This window comes from Melanostigma gelatinosum (assembly GCF_949748355.1).
Source record: "Melanostigma gelatinosum genome assembly, contig: SUPER_1_unloc_2, whole genome shotgun sequence".
NCBI classification, from domain to species: domain Eukaryota; kingdom Metazoa; phylum Chordata; class Actinopteri; order Perciformes; family Zoarcidae; genus Melanostigma; species Melanostigma gelatinosum.
The window spans coordinates 550,344-573,756 of record NW_027635329.1 but is presented as its reverse complement, the minus strand read 5'-3'; the positions used below and the strand labels follow the sequence as shown (position 1 = coordinate 573,756).

The 23,413-nt window shown below is 43.2% G+C and overlaps 1 protein-coding gene across 5 annotated transcripts; it reads right to left on the bottom strand.

Moving 5' to 3' along the window:
* Window positions 1-204: 204 nt before the first annotated feature.
* On the bottom strand, window positions 205-23,404 carry LOC306786438 (exocyst complex component 3-like protein). 5 transcript variants are annotated; one of them, XR_013772486.1, is made up of 16 exons: window positions 20,071-20,315; window positions 14,887-15,062; window positions 14,521-14,740; window positions 13,627-13,839; window positions 11,659-11,858; window positions 11,348-11,566; window positions 11,018-11,088; window positions 9,894-10,011; window positions 9,555-9,680; window positions 6,142-6,242; window positions 4,898-5,014; window positions 4,292-4,562; window positions 3,399-3,554; window positions 2,206-2,339; window positions 1,012-2,033; window positions 205-686 (listed from the first exon to the last, which is right to left on the bottom strand). XR_013772486.1 is itself a non-coding variant. In XM_079297410.1 (16 exons), the coding sequence occupies exons 2-16, from the start codon at window positions 20,111-20,113 to the stop codon at window positions 1,847-1,849; spliced, it is 2,352 nt and encodes a 783-aa protein (XP_079153536.1). In that variant the 5' UTR covers window positions 20,114-20,197; window positions 23,293-23,404; the 3' UTR covers window positions 205-1,846. The 5 variants fall into 5 exon arrangements, 2 of the variants coding, with proteins under 2 accessions (XP_079153536.1, XP_079153535.1); XR_013772487.1 differs by having other exon boundaries at window positions 205-1,116; window positions 1,698-2,033; XR_013772488.1 differs by having other exon boundaries at window positions 205-1,116; window positions 1,739-2,033.
* Window positions 23,405-23,413: the final 9 nt, after the last annotated feature.

Genomic DNA, 23,413 nt, shown 5'->3' with positions numbered 1-23,413 from the left:
CACAAGCACTTTCACTGTCCTCTGCCTGCTTAAGCCCATGCCATTTTCCTAAAGTGACATAATAACATCATTACACAACCTGCCATATCATATGATACTACCATTTTGGGAAAATTTACACACACAGAATACATTCAAAAAATATTTTATTATGCACATATGTGATCATTTATGTACAGAAATTATTTGGTCATACATTTTTGTAATTCATAGTCATTCCCAACAGCCATAACAGACACAACAATTCAATGCATCACATTATGTGGTTCAGATACAGCTGCCTGTGATTATACACTTGGCCAGTAGGTGGTATCGTGTGCACATGAAGCTTCGAGAAATGAACCCTTTCTCGAACCAATTGGCTGAAGTGGTTCGATGCCTCATGAGGCTTCATCTCGCCATCACTAGTTAAAAGTAATAAATACCGTACACATTTATTTAATGAACCAATAACTGAACTAAACAAATAATCAAAACAAAGCAGCAGCCAAGTCCTCCAAACAGGAGGCAGGGAGGAGAGGCACGGGGAGGCCCAGCCAAAGAAGAGTCGGAGAGGAGCGGGGAGGCCCCCAGCCGAAGAAGAGGGGAAGCCTTTATAGTTGGGACCAAACCAGGCTCAGGTGTTGCCCATCAGTGGCCGATCAACATCCTGAAAGACAAACTGAGAGGAAACAGGACACAGACCCCTGGTGGAAGGGAGGGGTCATCACAATATGTACTGGGCACTATTCGTAAAAATTAACTAATCCAAGCAATAGGTCAAACATTAAGTTTGCTTGACAAAGGATTTATTTAAAGATGTGTTTACAATGTGCTTTCGAGGCTGGCATTGAACCAGAACAAAAGATAACAGCAGAACAATAACACATAAATACAATAAATACTTAGAAAAATCGGATTCAAAATACCCAATATGAACAGCAATACAAGTTAAAATTGGAGAAAATAAAAAAAACAAGTTCATGAATAATAGATTTGAAAGGTAATTAAAGTAATGAATTAGCAGCCTACGTTTTTCAGGTGGGATGGTGTACAGTCCAGGAGCCCTCACTGAAAACCAGCCTTCTTCTGCTGGAGCCGTCAGGCTTCACAGTTGAATACATTCAGAGAGAAGACCTAAAAGCAGACCCTGAATATCTCACAGGCTGCAGGAGGATTTTGCACTATGTCTGTCAGTGGTTTTTTTATTGGTCAGGAGTCAGAAAGGTGTCACAAGTTCCTAATTAAATATCTCCAATAGGTGCTATTGTGTTACGTGATGGATGTAACTTAACGTGTTGGTGGACCCGAGTCAGAAAAACGTTTCAGCAGCAACATATAGCCATGCAGATGGATTTGCAAAAATTGCTCCCGTAGCTGTGCCTATGGTGTATGAATGTGATAGAATCTGATAGGCAGGTGTCACTTAGCCCCTGCCATCAGTGTATGAATGGGTGAATGATGACAAGTAGTGTGAAAGCGCTTTAAGTGGTCAGAAAGACTAGAAAAGCACGATACAAGTACAGTCCATTTACCATTTGGTTTTGTGAGCCGAAGTTTTAAAGTATCGGCCTCTAAAATGTCTGCTGTCGCCCAAACACAGCGAAGGTGAAAAAGGAATTTTTGCTGACGGCATTCAAAGCATTTGCTCAGTAGAAAGTACTGTCAATGGTCGCTGAGACACATGAGAACAAGTTGTGACAAAGATATCGTTTTACCTTGCAACCTAATCGAGCTATAGTGGCTCATGGATGCTAACCTTGCACGGCAGCAACTGGGACACACTTCACTGGGACACAAAAGAAGACGGTGACACTGGGCAGCTCCCAGTATGATTGATGCGTGTAAGCTGCAGTTTCAGTCGCCATCACGCACACTTGGTGGTGGGCAGACAGAAGGCCATGGTGGGGGGGGGGACCAGGATGTCGGTGAAGATGGGCCGGTATCCCGCAGGCAGAGGGGGGGCGCTCTGCTCCAGCAAGTCCAGCACAGCCCCTCTCATGTCCCTGGAGACATCCCCACGGATATCCAGCAGGACAGACACATGCTCTTCACTGAGGGGAAATAAAAAAACATGGTCATAAAGAGCACAATATTACAAAATGTTTCATGTTTTTAAATGATAATGTTGGCTTTTCAAAATAACCCTTTTGACTGAACACCATTAATATTAAATCATTTTTACTATTAGCATGGAGGACTGAAAAGCAGGTGAGGTCAGATTACCTGATGTCGGGGTACTTGGCTGCGAGTCCAGAAACTTCCAGAGTGAGCATACCGGGGTCTTTCAGTCGGATGAAGTCAGCGAGGACGGGTAGTAAGGACAAAGGATTCACTTCAGGTACTGAGCCTTCACCCTCCTGCAGACAGGTACGTAATGAGTTTGATTTATATGGGCCCAAGCAGCAACCTGTCTCGGGGAGAAAGCCTCAACAGGAACTTGTCGGGGAGTATCTAAAATCGTAAAAGAAATATTTGTCTCTTGCAATTGTCAATAAAATTGTCTTTTAAAAGCGTAATAATGTCCAGAAGTATTCATTATTCAAATTGCTAAACATTTATTCACAAATATGAATGAGTGCGAGAGCCATGTTCTGCCTTGAATGACAAAGTCAGTCAGAGGTTGCGCGAAGCTTCAAATTCAATCCAGTGCCTTTAGCAGGAACCTAGATTAAAGCAGGACACCGTGTCTCCTCTTCTTGGGTACCAGCACAGTAACGAGAAGAAGCAGAGGGTGCTGTGTGGATTCTTTTGCAGGGCATCGTTGTTGCGTTGGGTAAACTTTGTATGAATGGACTTATTTATTACAGCCATCAGCCTTGGTGATGTGTGTGCAAATACGTGTGCACCCTAGCTGCCTTGACTTGCACCCATGAAATCCTAAGACTTCAGCGGTACACTGGATCTAGGGTTAGGAAGGGGGGAACACAGGGTGTGTGGCACACTGCGGGTATACTTTATGGGCAGAGCTACCTTGTGATTGACAGGTCGCTACCACGGCGTTGTCTGGTCTGGCAGTCGTCCATGTTATCATCTTAGAACTTTAACCCTTTCACAGTGTGTTTTTACTGCCTGAAAGTTAATGTCACATTTTTGGTCGTCTAAAATGTCAGCGTTCGGTTGTACTTTGCTCCACTCCCTCTCAAACCACTTCTGGTTTTAAAAAAACAAGATGGGCGACGGCCAAACTGCTGAACTTAAGGCTTAAAGCTATAGTCTCTATAGAATTTTTTACGTCGACTTCTTTAACACTGATTCTACAGTAGCACATGTTAAAGTGTAATCTAAGCATTTTTCCATTGAATCAGTTAGGCTTCCCTCAACCACTGTAGTATTCATTACTTCTATAAAAGCTGTCTAACACCGTGATAATGCAAACTGTTTTTGAATCGTGACAGAAAGCGGCGGCTCCTCCTCACCAGGCCGTGGAGGATTTCTCTGAACTGCTGGTCGTCCTGAACCATCTGCTGGGCGAGCTGCCTCCTCTCCTCGGCGCTGCGACACACCAGCCTCTTCTGCATCAGAGCCCTGACGTACTCCACCACCGTCAGCCACTGGGCCTCCTCCTGCAGACGCTGCATGTTGAGCACACATGGCACAAGGTTCAGAGCAATGGCAAGGACATGTCTCTTGTAAGCAGAGTGAAGCAGCTCCAGTTAAGATGTCGGGCTACAAAACATTATGCTGCAATAAGTATTTTGGAAATATATATATCCTTGGATCATAGATAAGAGGTTGACATAGTCGTCGTGACTTTCACGCATTGGTTTGTGCACTTCGGTTTTCAAGCCTCTAGTTCGTAATTTTGCTCGTCGCCATCTTGGATTTTTTGCAACCAGTGAACGGAAGTGATCATATTTGGACGCAAAGGAGTGGCACCGTGGTAGAAACACCGTGTACGGCTCTGGCAACAACCTGTCAATCACAAGGTAGAAAATTCAAGAGCTATTGGTTTGCCTTCTAAAATGATTTCAGCTGACACTGAGCCAAAAGCATAAATGGGCAAAAGTTTTGAGTTCATAATTTACGTAGCCATACGATGAATTCCTGGTTTGATAAATATTCATACATTTGGACGACAGTGGGCATATTTGTTTTTTTGAGGTATTCAAGAAATAAATAATCTTATACCACATAATGTACATTAACACACATGGAGAAACTATTTGGGGTAACAAGAAGGTTCTTCAGCTGCAACCACAGAAGAACCTTTGGATAATATATTGTCAAAAACAGCTCTACTGCTGAGAAACGTCTGTGCAACTGAAATAGCATCTACACAGTGCAGACAGATTCAGAGCCAAGCGGTGACCTGTCTGCAGGGTGGTCGAACGCGGCCGTGCATCTCCAGGTGGCGCTCGAGGACGCGGCAGAGTTTGGGGGTGGGGTCTCCCTGGACCAGCCAGGATCGGGTCAGCAGGCCCGGGAGGAAGGGCTGGAGGTCCAGCAGGAGCTGATCCATCACCAGGCAACACGCCCGTCTCACCGCCCGGTCCAGCGCTGCCAGGGGGTTTGGAGGAGTCCGAGAGAACTGTCCCGCCGAGCGGGACGACTGCTGCTTCTGCAGACTCTCTGTGGACTTTCTGTATCGAAAACGAAGGACAACGTGGATTTGATTCAGGCCTGTTTGTTGTTGTATTTTGTCAATTCTTGTAATGTGCTGGGAGGACTACTACACAGACAGGCCTCCATTATTTTTACATAATCTACGTACAATATATGGACATGACCTCAATCATTGATAGTTATCGACTTATTGTACGATAAATGGACATGACCTCGACCTTTTTTGCGGACCTCAAGAAACGGATCCTTATTTACAGTATGAAGTACCTCTCCCAGAGCATGGAAACAAAGTCAATCTAGTAATCCATTATGTGTGTCCAAAATGAAGCTTTGAAAGCTGCCATTGTCTCACTTGAGGATGATGCAGTTGCTGATGGATGCCAGCAGATAGTGGAAGTAGAACTTGTTTTTGTTGTTGCTCAGATCCCTGCGATGCTCTTTCCCAAATTCCACCAGAGCTTCTCGAAACCTGTGATGTGAAGGAATGGAGGTGAATGAAAGGGTGTGTGGGTGTCTGTGCTATTTTGGCCGCCTCAACCATGTAACCTTTTGATATGCAGGTAAAGCAAAGTTCAATCTTTGAAAACACTACTTCACAATTGTGTGAATGGGAAACAGGATGCGCTGTCAGGGGGTGAAAGAAAGGGGACTGTCAGACTACAATTAGTGAAGCGTCCACTGATAACGGGTATAAGGGAAATCAGGAAAAAAGCATGCAGAGGGCTGTAATTTATGATGGCCAAGGGATTAAGAAGGGCCAGGGAGCCTAGGTTTTGCCGCACATAAACATGCACAACTCAACCAAGCTCATCTCAGGTGGATTTGCTTGTCAACTGACTCTCTGTCCCAGACACTTCGTTGTTCCCTTGAGAGTAGGTGGGTAAGCATAGAGGCCTAGGAGCCTGGGTAAAGATAGATGGGGGAGGTGAAGCAGATGTTCAAGTAATGCAGGTTTTCTAACGGATGGGAAACACGAGCCGGTCACGGTGACCTGCTGCCACTGACGCTAAATCAGAGGAAGGCGAGTGGGGAAATAGACTCTGATTAATCGAAGTTACCCAAACCTAGAGCAGAATGAAGGTATGAAGTGATGTACATTGCTATTGTGAAGTTAGTTGATTCAGGGACAACTTGGTTTACTTGTACTCTGTGTGATGCAAATAAACCTGCGTGGACTGAACAAAAATCCAATCTTTCTTGTGTTCTGTGGGTGTTCGTTACGGAGTTCCGATTAGTGAGATTTGTGAGTCAGATAGATAACAGTTACTGAGCCAGCCGTTAGGAATTGAGTTTTAACTAAAAGTCAGAAAGTCAAAGAAGGCAACTGTGGCTAAGCGGAAAGCAGGGCCGTCCTTCAATCAGAGGATCGGCTGTTCGATCCCCGTGGCTGTGCCTACGGTATATGAATGATAGAATCTGAATTGTAAGTCGCTTTGGATAAAAGCATCTGCTAAATGACTGTACTGTGCCTGTACATGTAATGTAATGTAATCATCAAGAACGAAAAGCAACCACTCCAAGTGAAAGTAAAGGCTTTCCCCTTGCTGTTGTATACTGGGGAAAAAAGGCTGACAGGCAACCTGCACCAAACCACACCTGTTTAGGAGGTTCTCCATCTCATACAGGCCCATCTGTATCGTCTGATCTCGCAGGGACTCTCCGATCATCCGAGCCACCCGGGCGTTCTCCTCCAGCATCTGCCATGGTTCCATTAAGCAGATCCACCAAACACATGATATAATATGATGCTGCTGCTGCGGGTAACGTGATGCTATGATGCTGAACGGTAGATCAATTGCTGAGAGTAGGTTTCAAAACAGAAGAAGACAAAGTTCACTCTTCAGGTCACGACCCAGAGCTAGAGGCCAAAGACGTCGACAAAGCATTTTAAGTGCGAACTGGAGGTCATGTTGTATTACAGCCAAAAGGTCAATAGGGGTTCCCACTCTTTTCTAGAGATCCTTTCCAGGACATTTCCAGTGATGAGCTAGCTGGTATGACAGACAAGGATAATATGTTATTCTCTGTGGAAGTCTGATTTAAACGACGTGCAGTCTGTGGCTATAACTTCTCCATGAAATCATCTCTTAAATGATTAGAAAGTTTGACAAATTTATTCAAAGTTAGAGATGAGTTCGCTAGGATTATTAACTGCCACAGACTCTTTATCAGTTCATCACTCATACATACATACATTCATCAGCCCCTTAACGAGTAATATTAAATAGAGTCTTTTAAGAGACATTGCATGTCATGCAATGGTCCATTTTACTTCAACAATGCAATGTTAGCAAAGTTTAAAAAAGTACCGCTAGCCGGTGTTTTGGGCTCCCATTGATTTTTTTGACCCCGGTTTTCAATTCAGTACTATCCAATTCTCTCGACACACATTTGTAACCATTGCTCCAAGCCACCGTTAATCACAAACCTTACAAACGTTGCAGGCAAAGCAAGCTAGCCTGCGTGTCACCTTTAGCCACGGAACCGAACTTGCTAACCAATTTTGACATTATTAAACCATTGTTGGGGTCTGACCAAATGGCTTCAACATGTGCTGTGAACAAAGAGAATCAGGCCTTCACTGTGTCAAGCAAAGGTTTCATCCTGATTTGTAGTTTGATGAGAGCAAAGGAATGTCACACTAGGGTGTAAATTCCCCCCCCCCCCCAAAAAAAACCATGGTCACCTGAATGCACCGCTGCAATCTCATTGGCCGAAGGCCAAGAGACCCCAGGACCCCTGTGGTTCAACCACTGTCCAACAAAAGTGCCTGCAGATCACACCTCCTTGCTTTTTCCCTTCGACCTCCGTCGAACAGGGAGCACACAACGCTCTCTTCGCCCGGACCTTCGTCCTGGACACATGAAGACACATCGGCCTCTCCTCCCCCCTCCAGCACGACGGAGGCCACGAGCAAGCAACGGCCCCTCAAACCCTGACAAGCCATTTCGCTGTACGAAACAGCCGTGTTCCACGCTGAGTAAAGGCCCACTCAGCCCGCCAGACGAATCCGCATCAGCGATCCGTTCTCCGCTTTTTGCTTCTTTTTCTTTTTGGTGCACACTCCGGCAGGAAGACGTCTAATCCTCTCCTGACCGATGATTACCGGGAGCCTAAGTTAAACTGTCCTCCCTGCAGCGAGGATAGAGCACGTCTGCGTTTCGCTCCAGAGCGAGCCACGCCACGACAACACAGCGCCGGCAAAGCCGCGTTGCAAGCAAGCTCCCCCTGCTCCCCCTTCTTGCCGAGGAAAAAGGACCACTTTGCCACGAACACTTCAACGTTGCAACGAAGCATCGACAAGTAAGATTCTTGGCATCTGGGCATAGCTTAGCTTAAATTAACGTAAGTTTAATTTAGGTCATTCATTTATATGTTGATATTCCCGTGTTTTTGTGTGTTTAAGTTACTGTCGCATGATATTGAGATATTGCGCAACTCCTTACGGAGCAGAGAAGTTCCGTTGCATTGTGTATGAACTGCTATGACTGTTTGCTTGGGATTTATTTGATTTATTTTCATTTGTTTTATTACACTTCGTGTAGTATTCTCTCCTCATTAAATCAGCTCTGTGAGTGAAGTGTGGAATCTCGGCTATCGTACATAACTGCTGGCAGTTCTACCGACAACGGCACGTTGTGTACGATACGGCCAACTTCCCCATTCTCACTACAACGCGGACCGCACGCAGAAGTTTGATTCATGACCCCCACCTTTGCTCTCTTTCTTATCTCTGCCCCTGGGGAAACCCCATTCAAACGATCGCCTCACATCACGTGCTGCCCAGGCACACGTGATTACATACAGCAGTCTCACCGCCATTCTGTCCGAGTCACTCGACTCCGCCATCTGGTGGTAGTTTAGCTGTAGTATCTTAAGGCCCCTCCCCTTTTGGCCCGTGTCACTCGACGCCGCCATCTTTGTAGTCTTTAGCGGTAGCTGTAAGACTCCCCTTCCTTTTCACCCACAGACCCACACACACACATACACACATATAGACATACACACACAGACATACACCCTCATCCATTTTATTCATTCTTTAGTTTAGGCATATAAAATTGTATGATAACGTTTGTTGGTTGCAATATTATAATTGATTTGATCATTTATTATTTTGATTTAATAAACTCTGTTATACTTTAAGGAGCAGTCGTCTGTGATTACTTGTGCATATGTATTTGATGAACCTGTATGTAGTAGCCTGTGCTCGAACTTAAAACCTTCACTGTCACTGAATGTATAGTCATACGCAGACTATTGACATTATGAGTGACTACAAATTATGAGACTTAGTTTTATCGTTTGGTTATTGGTCCCTGTTCGCAGGGTGGTGCCCCGTTGTTATTAATAATCATTAATAATTGTTACATACATCAATAATTCTATTGATGTCAAGAATTCAGTTTCTTAAATGCTGATAACCCAAACATGCTCCTTTAGTTCCCAACACCATTTAAAACAAGTTGGGAAGAAAGCAGTGTTATGTAATGTCATCCAACCTGCACATGACTTGTTCACAGCATTTCCACAACATGACCATACTAACCAATACTACCATTTGAGGGTTAATATGATCCTGAACATAACTTATAAATTCATGTGGCAGTGTGATCTGTTTTGGGGAGCTCTGATAGCCTAGTACTCAGCCAATATAAACATTGTTTTTGGATTATCAGGTTTCCAGGTTGTTTCCAGGAGGCGTTGGAACTGTGACAATATCATCACCATCACCAAACTGGACACTCTTCACACCTTGTCTGGATGTTGAGATACTTTGCACAATTGAGTTGCATTCCACAACCCTCCAGTTTATCTGGGAGGGTAAAAAGCTGGTCCAGCAGCTCTAGAACCAGGATAAGAATGTCCAATGGTCCAGCTGCATGTGAGATGAATCAGACTTATGAAGGAAGAGATCAGATGCATTCTTCCTACTAGATGTCAAAAGAGATTGACGAGGTTCCGGGTTTTATTAAAGAAATGTATGGTTGGTGTGTGTGTGTGTTTACCTGTGTGATGATAGTGGGCAAGCTGGTCTGGTAGAAGCCTTCATGGTCTGTATCTGGTTCCTGGTCTCTCTGCCAGTCTTGCAACTCCACTTGTAGGGCTTTGTGCATCCACTCTGATACACTCTTCTAGAACAGCAACAACATGAACACACTGAATCAGTATAACACAGGTAGTTCCACTACATGTCCTAGCACTTTAACATGGTTCCGAGCAACTTTCAATTTCAATATCACCATTTTTGTAAACAGATAATATCCATCAAATTGTTGGAAAATGTGATATCGTGGCGGTCCAACACAAAATGTGTAGTCGTACGTACTTCCAGACGGTGGACTCACCCGAACACTCTGCACGTATTTGTTCTGCAGCTGCTCCAGTCCCTCGGTGGAGATGAGAGGCCCTAGTTCCACTTTCTCCATCTCGGTCACCAGCGCTGGATGACCCATCATGTCTGGGCTGCCAAAACATCATCATCACAATCTGAGCTTGAAAAAAAAATGTTTTCTCCATATATATATTTTTAAATCATTTAGCCGGGAGGTAGTCGAAGGTGGATTCGGGCTTTTCCACTGTAACAGAATATGTCTACGGCCTATGAGCGAGGCAAAGGCCACAGCATCACAATCTTTCTCAGTGAGACTGGCTGGTATAAGGGGAACGCCAAAGATGGCTATCAAGTAGCAGTGAACTACCAAGTATGAGGTATTAAAGTTAAGCTCCGGAAGTTCAACCTGCCTCAGGAGCTGCTGATTCTGTTTTACTCCACCATCATCCAGTCTGTTCTCTGTTCCATAACTGTGTGGTTTGGATCGGCCATCAAACAGGACAGAAACAGACTACAACGGATTGTCAGGTCTGCAGAGAGAATCATTGGTTCCAGCCTGCCCTCCATCCTGGACTTGTTCTCCTCCAGAGTCAGGAAACGGGCAGGAAAGATCACTGCAGACCCTTCACACCCTGGACACAAGCTGTTCCAACTCCTCCCCTCTGGTAGGCGCTACAGGGCTCTGTACGCCAAAACCACCAGACACAGGAAGAGCTTCTTTCCACTGGCTGTCACTCTGATGAACAATTAATCAGTCATACTGCACCTCCATTTGCACTATTACCACCATTCTGCACTAATATCTCAAATCCATTGTTCTTCATGTTCATGTATATAATTTTGTATATATATTTATATTTTACATAGTGGTTAAATGTTAAATGTTTATGCTTACCTCTGTTCTACTTAGTTGTCTTTAATGTCTTCATATTTTTCTTGTTTATTTGTATATTCTATGTTTGTACGTTGAGAGCAATGTGAAAATCTGAGTCAAATTCCGTGTATGCGTACGCATAAATGGCCAATAAAGCTGATTCTGATTTATATTTTGCAAAACATTACACAAACCGCAATAAACCCACACACAGAGGGAAAGACAAATAATGAAATAGAGTCTGTGCAGGTCATGAATCTCACCTGTTGTAGATGTGTAGCACCCAGTTGAGCACAGCAAAGATTTCACCACTCTCCAGGTCCCAGCTGCTAACCTAGGCCACAAGTATCAATGTGTATCATGAGGTGGGCACCAGTTTTAAAAATAGTTGATGAAAATGAGGATAAACCGAAAAACTCCAGTTGGTGATTGCCGTAGAGAAAACGAATATATTAATTAAGAATAGATTTGGGACAATCCATTAAAGACCATGTTTAAGTCTTATGGTTCCTATTATAATACATGTAAACTATGATCTTGGGTGACAACAAAAATAGTCCCCGTTACTGTTCTGAGACTCTCTCATCACTGACCTGTGCCAGGTGAGCGTGTAAGCAGCGGTGGCTGGCCTTCAGGTAGGCCCCCGTCAGCCGGTAGCGCGGCGGGACGCAGTGCTCCAGCAGGTGGCGCACGGTGGCCAGATCAGCCATGATGCCGTGCTGGAGAGCAGAGAGGTGGCCTGCTAGACCCGGGCTGCGCGTGTGCAGGTAGGAAACGCTGCGAAACCGTGCTGAGACCGCCTCCTCTAGTACCTGACAAAAGAAAGGCAACATACAATTAGACATGTAAAAAAAGAGAACTTGGTAAAAAAAAAAAAAAAAGTTTGGATCAGCTGGTACACGACCTGGAAGAAGCATGCTCTCCAGCAGCGAGGTCGTCCTGGGGGCAGGGGCCTGCTGGTGCCTCTGGGCCCCCCTCGCTCCTCCAGTAGAGCTCGGTCCAGGGCCTCCTCCCGCTCCACGATCCTCACTGCTGATACGAACGGCGTGGGGTTCTGTTGGGCCAGAGCCAGAGCGCTACTCACCACCGCCCACAGCTCCTTACCTGCAGTGACAGGGGGCATGACTGAGACAACGCAGCCTGGCACGGAGAATTTAATAGTGTTAACAGTGCTATTTGTGACAGTCACGTCTGTTACAAAAATTCAGAGGTGCAGAGTGCTGCGACCAATTGCTTGTTACAATTTACAAACCCACAGATACTTATCACCCAAATGCAGCTCCTCTCAACTCTGTAGAGATTTTCATGTTCATTGTTGTTTTGGATTCCATGGCCCCCAAACAGCTGCTAACTGCAGCTACAATTGAGGTTCGCTCTTTAGCAAAATAATGTTTTTTGTCTCGTAAAAAGTTCTGACTTTAGGTTAGCTGGCCAGAACTAATCAGCAGACAGACGATGTGAGCAACTACTGTAGCTGGGGCTGGAGAACGGCCATGCTGATGTCACTACGAGTCCACTGGGTGTGCAAACAGCAAACCTTTTTGCCAACATGTTTGCTAACAACTTAATAAAGGTGAAACTATGTCAGTGGTGTGTTCTGAGCTTGTTCCGCTGCCCCCAAGTGGCCAAAAAGAAAGAAAGACAAAAGAAAATTTGCTTTAACTGTTCCCTAAGCTAGCTGAGCTCCCCATATCTTTGCAGGTGATCTGTCTGAATTTGATCTCATGATTTAGATTTAATGACAAGACTGAACAATCATCTACATTATAATATATTATGTAGCCATGTTTAGATAAAAGCAACATCAGAGAAGCATCAAGGAACAATGGGCCTCGTGCAAGAAGCACTCCTACGAACTGATTGGTTCTTAAGTGGCTTGTATGAGTCCGACACAGTTTGGTCCAGACCTGTCGTAGGAGTCACGAACAATCAGTCTGCTTTGATCCAAGCCAAACTCTTTCACTAATGGGTTGTATATTTCATTACTTGGAAGCAATTTTGAGTTTGATAACCCTATATCAATTACACTTCATAGTTAGGTTTATATTATTCAGTTTCATTCTGGTAATCAAATTATAGGCCAATATAATTCTAAATAATTCATATAGCCGAACAATATCACCATTCATTTGAATTGTATAACACTACAATATCATTATGAACATCTTATATTATTTAAGCCCCTCTTGTTGCAGTATTCGATGGCCTTGTGGTTTGTTTGCATGTTTAGGCTGGTCATTTACACATCTTATCCGTTTGACGTGGCTCACTCATACGAGCCACCGTCAGAATAAAAATACCAAAATGTTCTTGCATGAGGTTTAACGTTCTCTCAAAGCTGAGAAACCAATGAACTGTTATATGCAATGTACATTAGCAAATCTTCACAATGACTAAGCAACAACATCTTTTCAGCAGATATTCTCTCTGTTTTGTCCTCAGTAGGACCAGGTATAGTATTCTAGTACCAGTATTAATCCAATATCTGAGAAACAGACACTTTATTTGAAACCTTAATTTAAAGAAATAAAAGAATACTTAATTTGTATATATTTATCCAAAGTAGACAAACTTGTCCTATACATTGAATAGCATCTTATCACAAACGGCCGTATATGAACTAGGCTGTAATAAATTATTGTCTAAAATGAGCAAAATTCAGATTTGAAAAAGGGAAAGTCTAAACCAAAGAATAAACAGAGCCTTAGTCCAAAGAAATTCTGTAGAAATATTATGATACATATACATTTCTATATCTATACAGAAATATAGGGCACTAAACTACAAAAACATAGTTGCCATATACAGTATTTTTGCTTTTGAATAAGTCAGATTAATGAAACTGATGTCACTGTGTAAACTGTGGCCTTACCCAGGGCGTCCACCAGCTGCCCGACACCAGAGAAGTATTTGGCCACTAGCTCCTGGTCCTCTGCGCTGAGCGCGCTTCCTGCCATCCCAGCAGCCCCATGGAGCTGCCAGAGGATGTCGTCCTGCCAGTGCTCCAGATCCATCAGACGGGCGTGGGCCTCTAGGAGCCGTCGGGACTCCACCAGACGCTCCGTCTCCAACACCATGCTACGCACTGCAAAAGGGCAAGGAAGGGGAGGACGGCGGGCACACTTACATTTCTCAAACTGTCAACAACTTACAATAACCTCTTGCTGCTACTTTGGAATGTTAAAGACTGAAGTTGTTTAACGTTCCAGCAAGAATAATTCACATGTATTTAATATTTTACCATTAAACAACACACGATTCACAAAAGTGGCATTTATTGTAGGGCTGATTTGTAATATATTACCACTATTCTATCTACTCCATGTACAATATGGATCACAGTAGAATGTTCATTTAGTAAATGATGGTCCATTTAGAGTCAAGTAGACCATAAAGCAGAGTAAGCTTTAGGGCGGGGCTACCTTGTGATTGACAGGTCGTTACCACGCCATTGTCTAGTCTGGGAATTGTCTGTTTTTGTCTTACAACTTTTACCCTTTCACAGTGTCTTTTCACCTCATGAAAGTTAATCGTTACATTTTGGTCGCCTAAAAATGTCTTGAGTGTTCGGTTGTACTTAGCTCCACCCTCTCGTGTCACTTCTGGTGACGGCCAAAATGCTGAACTCAAGCCTTCAAAATATGCAGTCTGCAAACCATTACGTGACGTCACAGTGACTACGTCCACTTCTTACATACAGTCTATGGTTCTATGTTGAAAGCATTCACTGAATTCATGATGAATGGATGACTGTGCAGCATCTCACCAGAGTAAAGGCGCGGCAGGTTGCTGACAGCAGCGAGGAGCTGACGGTGGCTGACAAACACTTCTCTCAGCCTCTCCAGGGACTTCACCCCCTCTGCATTCCGACTGGACTCCAGCCCTGCTTTCTTCAAAGTGTGCGACACCTCCCTCAGCTCGACCCTGGCCTCCCGGAGCTGCTGCAGACCCCAGCCCACCCCCTCCAGGTACGACTGGACCATGGACTGGAAGGAAAGCAGCAGCACAGTGGTTACTATAACTACAATCATTTCTTCTAACGTGCACAGCTGCAACAATTTACGAGATCATTTAATAAACTGAGGTCACATTGTTTCATAATGAGTATGTGTTCATGTGTCAGTGATGTCACCTTGAGTCTGGTGTGTATGGAGGAAGTCCTTTGACTTTCTCTCTTCCTGTATTGGCTCAGTCGCTCCAGGTGCTCAGGCCGGCAGAAAACACACGACGCCCACTTCAGGGCTGCGCCGCGGGCCAAACACTCGGCCCTCTCCACCTCCGGCCACACCTTAGCCACCGGCACCGCGTCTGACAGAAAGATAGACAGAGCACAGGGGAAGAACAACCTTATTGTTCTAAAATATATGTAACTGCACCACCCAGGTGTTCTCAAATAGACGGCAAAAGGTACATGTTCGGTCTGGAGAAAACCCTAACCAATGAAATAGATTGTATATTTAATTTCAGATGCATTTCTTGGAGATAGAGCACCTCTGAAGACATAACTGCAATTTGTTGTGTTAAAAGGAAACTCAGCCATTCTACACATCCAAGTCTGTTGAAAGGTCTTGGGCTGTACCGAGTTGTATTAAGCCGTTTGTGGCTCCAGGGCAAGCTATGCAAAATTTGATAAATGTCCTCGCGTGATGTCACTTGCGTGATTGTTGAATGGCGCTGGAGTTGGAAACATGTGAGCCTACCAGACCTCCGTAGCCCTCTCCTCAAATCTGCTTGGGGCTGGCGGCCCCAGGCTACATTAGCCGCTACCATCATAACACACCTAGATCTGTAAGTCAACTGTTGGCAGTGAAGTTGCTTGACACCGTTAGCTCCGTCAGTGCTGTTGCCGTTGTTTACGTGTGCCCTGTTAGCTGCTAGCCCCCGGCTTAGCCGTCACCATGTTGAGAGCCATGTGGAGGCAATACCTCAATCACAGACATGCTCTGAATGTAGAATTTAGCACCTTTACAAACATTAGTCTCATTAAACAGTTGTGTGGGAGTGCAATGCTATCAGTGGAGTCCTCTTTTAACGACCCAACGTGTAGATTTTATTTCATGTAAATATAATATTTTGTGATTGCATATGTTTTTTGTTTGCCGATATCTTTTTTTTTTTATCCTACCACTGGAAGTCGCAAAGGTCAGAATTGTTCAGATTCTACAAAAGTGGCGTGAAAGTTCAGTGGAGAATCACATTTTTCCAGGAAATGTAAAATTACAATAAAGCCCACTGGCAACAAAGACAAGGGATTAGGGAAAAGAAGCTGAAACTATTAAACTACTAAACAAAAAAAACAATCAGCAGCTATATTTAGTTGGTTTCAGTTAGTTAGCATACAATCCTTTTACATTCACATTCATTACACTACCATGTACTTTCTATGATCATGAATATAGTGTTCATAGAAAAATGTGAAAGAGAAGTTGCTGTAATATAAATCGTAAAATCTTAGTTGTATTTTGACTTCCTTCCTTGATGTTTAGGTGATGTCTGCCAGTTAGCTCGAGCTATCTAGTGTTTCTGATTCAGTACGGTTACTGGCCTGTTGCATCATCACAGCTTTCACTAAATTTGCCCTTTTCGGTTTCTTAGAAAGCAGAAGACACTTGAGAAAAGTATTGCAGCAGCAGCACCACATAGTAGCTGGTTTGGTCTTAATACTGAGAACCCCTTCGCACTGGGGACGGCCGTGGCTCACTGGGTAGAGAGGGTTGTCCGGCAACCACAAGGCGGTTGGCGGTTCGATCCTTGGCTGCTACGTGTCCTATGCCGAAGTGTCCCTGAGCAAGACACTGAACTAGCTAGGGATGGGTTAAATGCAGAGGACAAATTTCGTATATGTGTAAATGTATATGAAAATAAACTTAAACACTGTGATACACAAGCCACTGTTGGTTTATTGCGTGGTCTGCAACTGCACCTGAAACAAAGCCCATCTGGCTAATATCATTAAAGATGCATGCACTATTATGAAATTAAAGATTACGTCAGTGGGCAAGAGAGCGGAGGGGATATTTCACATGTGACTGAAGGTTATGATGTCATCTATTATCTAAATTGATTGTGGAGACCAGATACTTCAGGATCCGGGTGGCTTACCTCAGCCAAACTATTTTCTGAGGCAAAGCATGTTGGATCTAAATTGTCAAGAGGAAAAGGAAAATTTGACTTTTGCATCCTTCACCATGAAAGAAAAGCTTGAATTGGATTGAATATCATTATTTCTTTCTCCACAGCAGCTCTGCCTCCAAGAAGAGACATACAATCCAATGTGGTGTGCTGAGGTTTGCTCCCAGCTGGGCAGTTCTCTGTCAACATCGTGTGTTTCCCATTCACCAGCTCAAGAAAAGCACACCCTGGTTTTGTTAAAGCTCCCGAATGCTAAAGCAGCAGCAGTGTTGATGTTTAGGGAATGTATCGTCTGAGTCAAACATTTCTCTGCAACGTAAAGTGGATCCGTACGGATCACCCCTCAAATTTCGGCACACATGTGAACCGCGGAATAATTAAACAGATTACCTTGACCATCACAGTGTGAAATAAAGTTTTAATGACATCGTTATCCACCAATGTTCAGTAAAATATGTGATCAGGACATCGGTATTAATGATTATTTATGCTAAGGTTACATTGCAAATAACCAATCCGTGTTGAAATTGACAGAAAAGCTAGTAAAGTGGTCTAATAATATGCAGTGTTGGTGATAAACTTGAATGAATCCAGTTGTTTGAAGGAGATGTTTTCACAGCAACATAAACAAATTCCCTCTTAGAGAGGGAACTATAACCTGTTAACACTAGCTCTTAATCATCAATAAAACTATTCAGGAATGGATGTGTTTTAATCTTAAGCAATCTTTTATTTCCAAATCATTTGACTTTTTATGAAAAAAAACTATAAATGACTATAACAAAGTAAAAGAATAACATAATAATTTGGGATGGTTTACACTGATTTCAGAGTGGTTGAAATGATGTTTGGGATGGTGGCGAAAAAGCCTGAAGCCTTGTAGGCCAGCTGCTATAATCAAACAAAGGGATCTGTATCTGACAATATGGATCATCAATGATCTGCAAGTAGTATCAGCGGCAAAACAACATGATCAGGAATCTCTAAAAGATTTGCTCCCTTTTTTCTTTTGTGATTTTTGAGCCGATCCGTGACTCTGATCCGTGATACGATCCGAACCGTTTTATGAACCGGTGCACCACTAACCGTAATGGACAGGACCTTTTAATGGCAGAAAAAGTCTCTGTTGTCAGCCGGCTGGTCTGGTAGCAAGCTATCATTTCTCAGACACAATCAAGAGTAACGTGACAATGCTGCCATTTGAATGACATCCTCATTGGTCTTAGTTGAATAATTTACTGATCAGTGAGTTATGCGCTGTGCTAGGTCACCAACATTAAGCAGTTGCTCTGTCACTTTAATGTTGAAAGCTTTGTTGATAAGATAAAATTGATAGATTAAGCATGCATCACAGTGCATGGCATCACAGTGCATGGTACACAGCCACTCAATGAGTTTGTGTGTAGCTGTTTGGACATCTCAATTCCCACAAACGGGACCGTCTCTGTCTCAGACAAGGTCATGGGACACCCAGCTGTCCCTCCCCAACACTAAAGTCTGAGAGCTGAAACAGCATCATCAGCAACTCTGCACAACAATAAACCACAGAGCTCACTTTCAGGAAAGTGATGAGTTATGTAAGCCGGGGCTGATGCACAGAGGAAAACACAGCAGTTACTCACTGATCACCGCACTATAGTGCTGTGATAAAGGCAGTTTTCTATGGAAACCAGCAGGGGCTGTCCTTGACCAAATTGAATTCGTAGTCGATTCAATTAGTTGATAAATTCTGTAAAACTGATTTTCTCCACAAAGAATCACACAAAAGCACCACCAGAGATGTGCCTTCTACTTTTTCTAGAAATAAGTCATTCAGCATGAAAAAAGTATCAAAAAAAAAGTATAATAGACGAAAGAAATCTCAGGTGGCCCCTTCCTAGTCGACTAATTGGTTGTTTTGGCCTCAGATGATGAAGAATTTTTAATCGATTAGTCATTGTTTACGCATTTTTTATGCCGAATGACTAATTTACAAGGAACTTATGAACACATGTCTGGTAAACACAACTTTAAAGTGGTGCTTTTGTGTTAGTCGACTGAGAATTTCTATGGTCGAGGTTAGCCCTCAAGAAATCTTGTCTCAGAACAAAATTACGGATTAGTCGACTAATCATGGAAATATAGAAACCAACAAACCCTCAGGTCATGATGGCACATGGTGGAGAATTACAGTTGGTTTGACGGCAGACCTCCTTCTGATAGGCCTATGCTTAACATGCTTTTTTAATGCAGATATTGTGTATCTTTAAAGAGAAACTCCACCGATTTTACATGCTAATCTCAATTTACTAGTCACAGGAACACAAAAGATACTACGGAGTTCAAATATGGAAAGTTTAGGATCCATGTTTTCGACAGTTTGACTGATACAAGGTTATTTTGACATCTGCTGCACCAATTTTGACCATTCTTTTGTTAAGCTGTCTCTCCAAAATCCTACACTGTCCCTTTAAATTTTGCAATTTTCATTTTTTTTATTTTTATAAATGAAATAAAAAACATTGACTCACATTTTTTTCCAGGTAGAAAAGTACAAAAAAATTACTTGAGCATTCAAGGTTCATTCTTGGCCTCGGAACCAGCAAGCTTCAAATAGTAGCCGTGGAGCTTTTGATCATATGGCATGATCTTCAATCCCAGTGGTCATGGAATTCTATTTTTTTCTAAGCAAGTCCTTAAAGTGTACATAAAAGAATGGAAATCGGACCATCTACAGTGGAAACTAGGCACAGTTGTCATGCGATATGATTGCCAGCTCCATAACAATTACTGAATGGACTTTGAGGTTATATATAAACATTTGGGCCATCAGAGGACACCAAACTGACTCTGATGTAGTGTAGCTCTTAAAAGAAAAAGTCCTTGTTTTTTCATAAACATACTTGAAGATTCGACAGCCCGATCAGGGAGGAACCTTCATCACACTAAGGGTGGTTGACACTGTCTGGCAAATGTTAAAGGGCCCATCCACAAATTGATGCCTCACTCTAAACTTATTACTTGAATGATTTTTGTATTTGAAACAGTTCATTCATTTTTCTCAAAGACAGGCCACACTGCAGCCATTCACCGCTTTGTTTTGTCTTTAGCTATCGAGAGACTTTAGAAGAAGTGGGCGTCGGCCTTTTAGCAACATTGTCAGCTGGCAAACAGTGTGTGTGTGTGAGTGTGTGCCTCCAGTTACCTTCTAGTTCGTCCCCTCCATTCTTCAGATCGCTGGCAGACATTGGAGTTGGGTTTTCAGCTGCCTGTCCGCCTGACGACTCTCCTTTTCCCCGAGGGATGGCACTGAGGGTGCCCTGGGTGCAACGCTGGCAGAGGAGGATGAAGAGGGACACAAATGAGACAGAGAAGAAGAAGGACGCATGGAGAGCGGGCACCAATCCATTCTACTGACTGCTTTCCTCTTCCCCCTCACACACACACTCTCTCTCTGTCTCACTCTCCCAGACACACATCCATTGCTGAGAGGCCAGCAGGAAAGGGAGGGAGCAGGGCGAGGAGAGGGAAGAGAATAATGCTGGAGGGTGGGGAGGGGGGGAGGTCAAGGGAAGAAAGGGGCAGGGATAGGGAGATGTGTGCTATATTCAGGGGCCAGTTGAGAAGATGGTAAATACTAATACAGCAGAATATTTACCTCAGCTTTGAGATGTCAAAGCTTTCAGCCACGCTATCATCATCAGGCGAAAAAAAAAGAAATATATTACGGATAAAATGTTACCAGCCACTGAGGTTGCAGGTCAACAAAACCCCGCCCTCTCATGAATGCCATGTGATGCGGTTGAAAGCTCTGGAGAGAGCTAGTAAGATCTAGGGGTTGGGTTCTTTCAAGCTTTTCAATTGTCAAGCTCAAGAATGCTCATCTATGTACATTTTTGAGTTTTAAAGGAATAGTGCGACATCTTGGGAAACACTTAAATTTACTTTTATTGCTAAACGTTAGACGAGAAGATCGATACCACCTACGATAAATATGAAGTTACTGCAAGAAGTTGGTTTACTTATAGCTCAAAGACTGAGAACGAGGGGAAACAACCAGCCTGACTCCCCTAGGAGTAACAAAATCTGTCTCCATCAGCTCTTCAGCTCACTAATTAACATGTTTCATCTTCTTTGTATAATTGGTACAACTGTGGTCAAACTTGGGTCATTGTGTCTTGATAGCCTCAAAAAGAACACGATCACATGAACATTGAATTAAAAATAGTAATTTGGATTTTTCATTAGAAGCAGCATGAGAGAAAGTGATTTTGAGGAGAGGGGACCAGGAAAACAATAGACGGTGGCAGAAGGGGCTGGATAGGGCTTAGGTGGACATGGTGTTCCATAAAAGTCTTGACTCGTAAAGGGAGGCCAATCAAACAGTGTTACAGGAAGACACAATGTACAATGCATAAGTCATTAGCCTACAACCCAGCGTAAAATACAGAAAGGAGCCAAGAACTAATAGAGTCCATGGCTATTGTTCTTTCATCAGAAGGTATATGCAGGTGTCAGAAGAGGATTCAATCCACACTTGGTTCTCATAACTTCATTAGTGAGTCCTTAACCTTCTCTTAACACCAGGTAGGTCAGCTCTATTGTTGATGCTGAACTGATGTGTTCACTGAAACAGAAAGACTTGTGTCACTGACCCTCTCTGATCCTCTGCAGCTGTTTGCACCAGCTACTGCACCAGCTACTACCAATGGTAGGAATTTTATTACGTCCTCTGAACCGGCCTGCCTGTTTACACCTCCAAGCTTCCCGGACCTCTTCAGAAGGCAGCGAGGAGCGTGCCAAGTGAGCCCGAAGCTGGAGCCAGCACAAACACGCTTTCCCAATGGAACATCAGCTTTCAGTGCCGCACTTCAAATTTCTCTCATGCAAGTCTAAAATATTAGTGTGGGAGCTACATTTGAAAAACAAATTGTTCTTTCACTATTTTGTTCAGAAGATATTTTGGTGGGGAAGGTACTGAATGTTTTACTTAGACCAGTGGTGTATAAAGTACTCAAAAGCCATACTTGAGTAAAAGTAAAGATACCTTACTGGAAAACTACTCAAGTAAAAGTAAAAAGTCACCTATTAGAATACTACTTGAGTAAAAGTCTTAAAGTATCTGATATTTATTGTACTTAAGTACAAAAGTACTTTAGTATCAAAAGTAATTTTCTGATATTAAATGTACATCACAACCTGAACATTAAATGAACATCATAACCTGTTCATTGAAAGTAAAAGTACAAGTAAATGCTGTTAATAAAAAAGCAAAGGGTCAGAATTGTGAGAATGATGAAGTTTATTCTTTTAAGTGCTGTGGCACCATGACCAAGGACATGGAGCTGTGTTGACAATAATTGGGTTGGCTGTGATCCATTCAGGAGCAACAATGTTCAACATAATATATTGTACATAAGTATACTTTTGCATCTACTATGAACTTATCATCATAATTCTCCGAAAAGCAATATGACACTATGAAGGAGTTGTAACAGTGCGTTTATAAGTATGCTCATTAGACTAGAGGATGTAGAGGCCAATGTATAATAGTATGTTCAGCAAAACATATCCACTTGATGCATCAGGTCAGTGTTTTGAGAAAGGACGCCTGCCTTGTAAACTCCTATGGGCCTGATTTGAACATAAAGGTTTTGCTGAAGCTGAATCTGCAATTGGGCGACTGCTACCATCATAACTCCATCTGATCATCTAGTGCTGCACAACTGTCAACACTTCCTCAGCTCACTAACTCGCTAGCGATCCACTGGTGTTGGTCTTCGTCACCACCGTCGTTTGTTGCGGGAGTAGCAGGTGCTTCCATTTCTGCTTCCATCATGAAATCAGTCATCGTAGAGTGGAATTCTACTCATGTAGTCGCCCGCTAGCTTATAGCATGTAGCATCCTGGGAATCAAAACACCGCGGCTTTGAGAGCACGTGTTTTCAATTGTGCATTAACGTGATTAACCAATGATTTAACTTGCTGCTAGGACCACTGATTCACCAAACCTGCTTGCTTGCAGTCTGTGTTCCACCACAGTCCCCGACGCTGCTCTCATGATTCATTTTGTTTCTAAAGATAGATTTGATTTTGTAGCGAGTAACGAAGGTTTCAGGGGAAATGTATCGGAGTAAAAGTACCGGTTTTCTTTGCAAAATGTAGTGAAGTAAAAGTAAAAGTCAACAGAAATATAAGTAGTAAAGTAAAGTACAGATACCCAAAAAAACTACTTAAGTACAGTAACGAAGTATTTCTACTTCGTTACTATACACCACCGACTTAGACCCTCCCACATTTATTATTTTCTTTGGACCCTCTCCATGACTGAGTCCCAGTATCTCTAGAACAATGACAAAACATTAAGATGTACACCAATTTAAATATGGAATGACTGATATGTTGGCCACCTGGTATCATCTCTTACATATCTGCCACACAGGAACACGTTCCTTCAGAGCCGTGTCTGGAGTAGAGCAGAGGCTGACGCACCAGGATGTTGTGCAGAATGTGTTCCCGTCAGGGCAAGACCCTCATCGCTAAGGACA

What these genes read in the sequence shown, in the direction of transcription:
- LOC306786438 (XM_079297410.1), bottom strand. Translation starts at nt 20,113, where the DNA reads ATGTCTGCCAGCGATCTGAAGAATGGAGGGGACGAACTAGAAG. An exon ending in CCTGCCGCGCCTTTACTCTG is followed by an intron (nt 13,840 to 14,520) that starts GTGAGATGCTGC and finishes GCCCTTTTGCAG; the next exon opens with TGCGTAGCATGGTGTTGGAG. An exon ending in TACACGCTCACCTGGCACAG is followed by an intron (nt 11,089 to 11,347) that starts GTCAGTGATGAG and finishes CTTGTGGCCTAG; the next exon opens with GTTAGCAGCTGGGACCTGGA.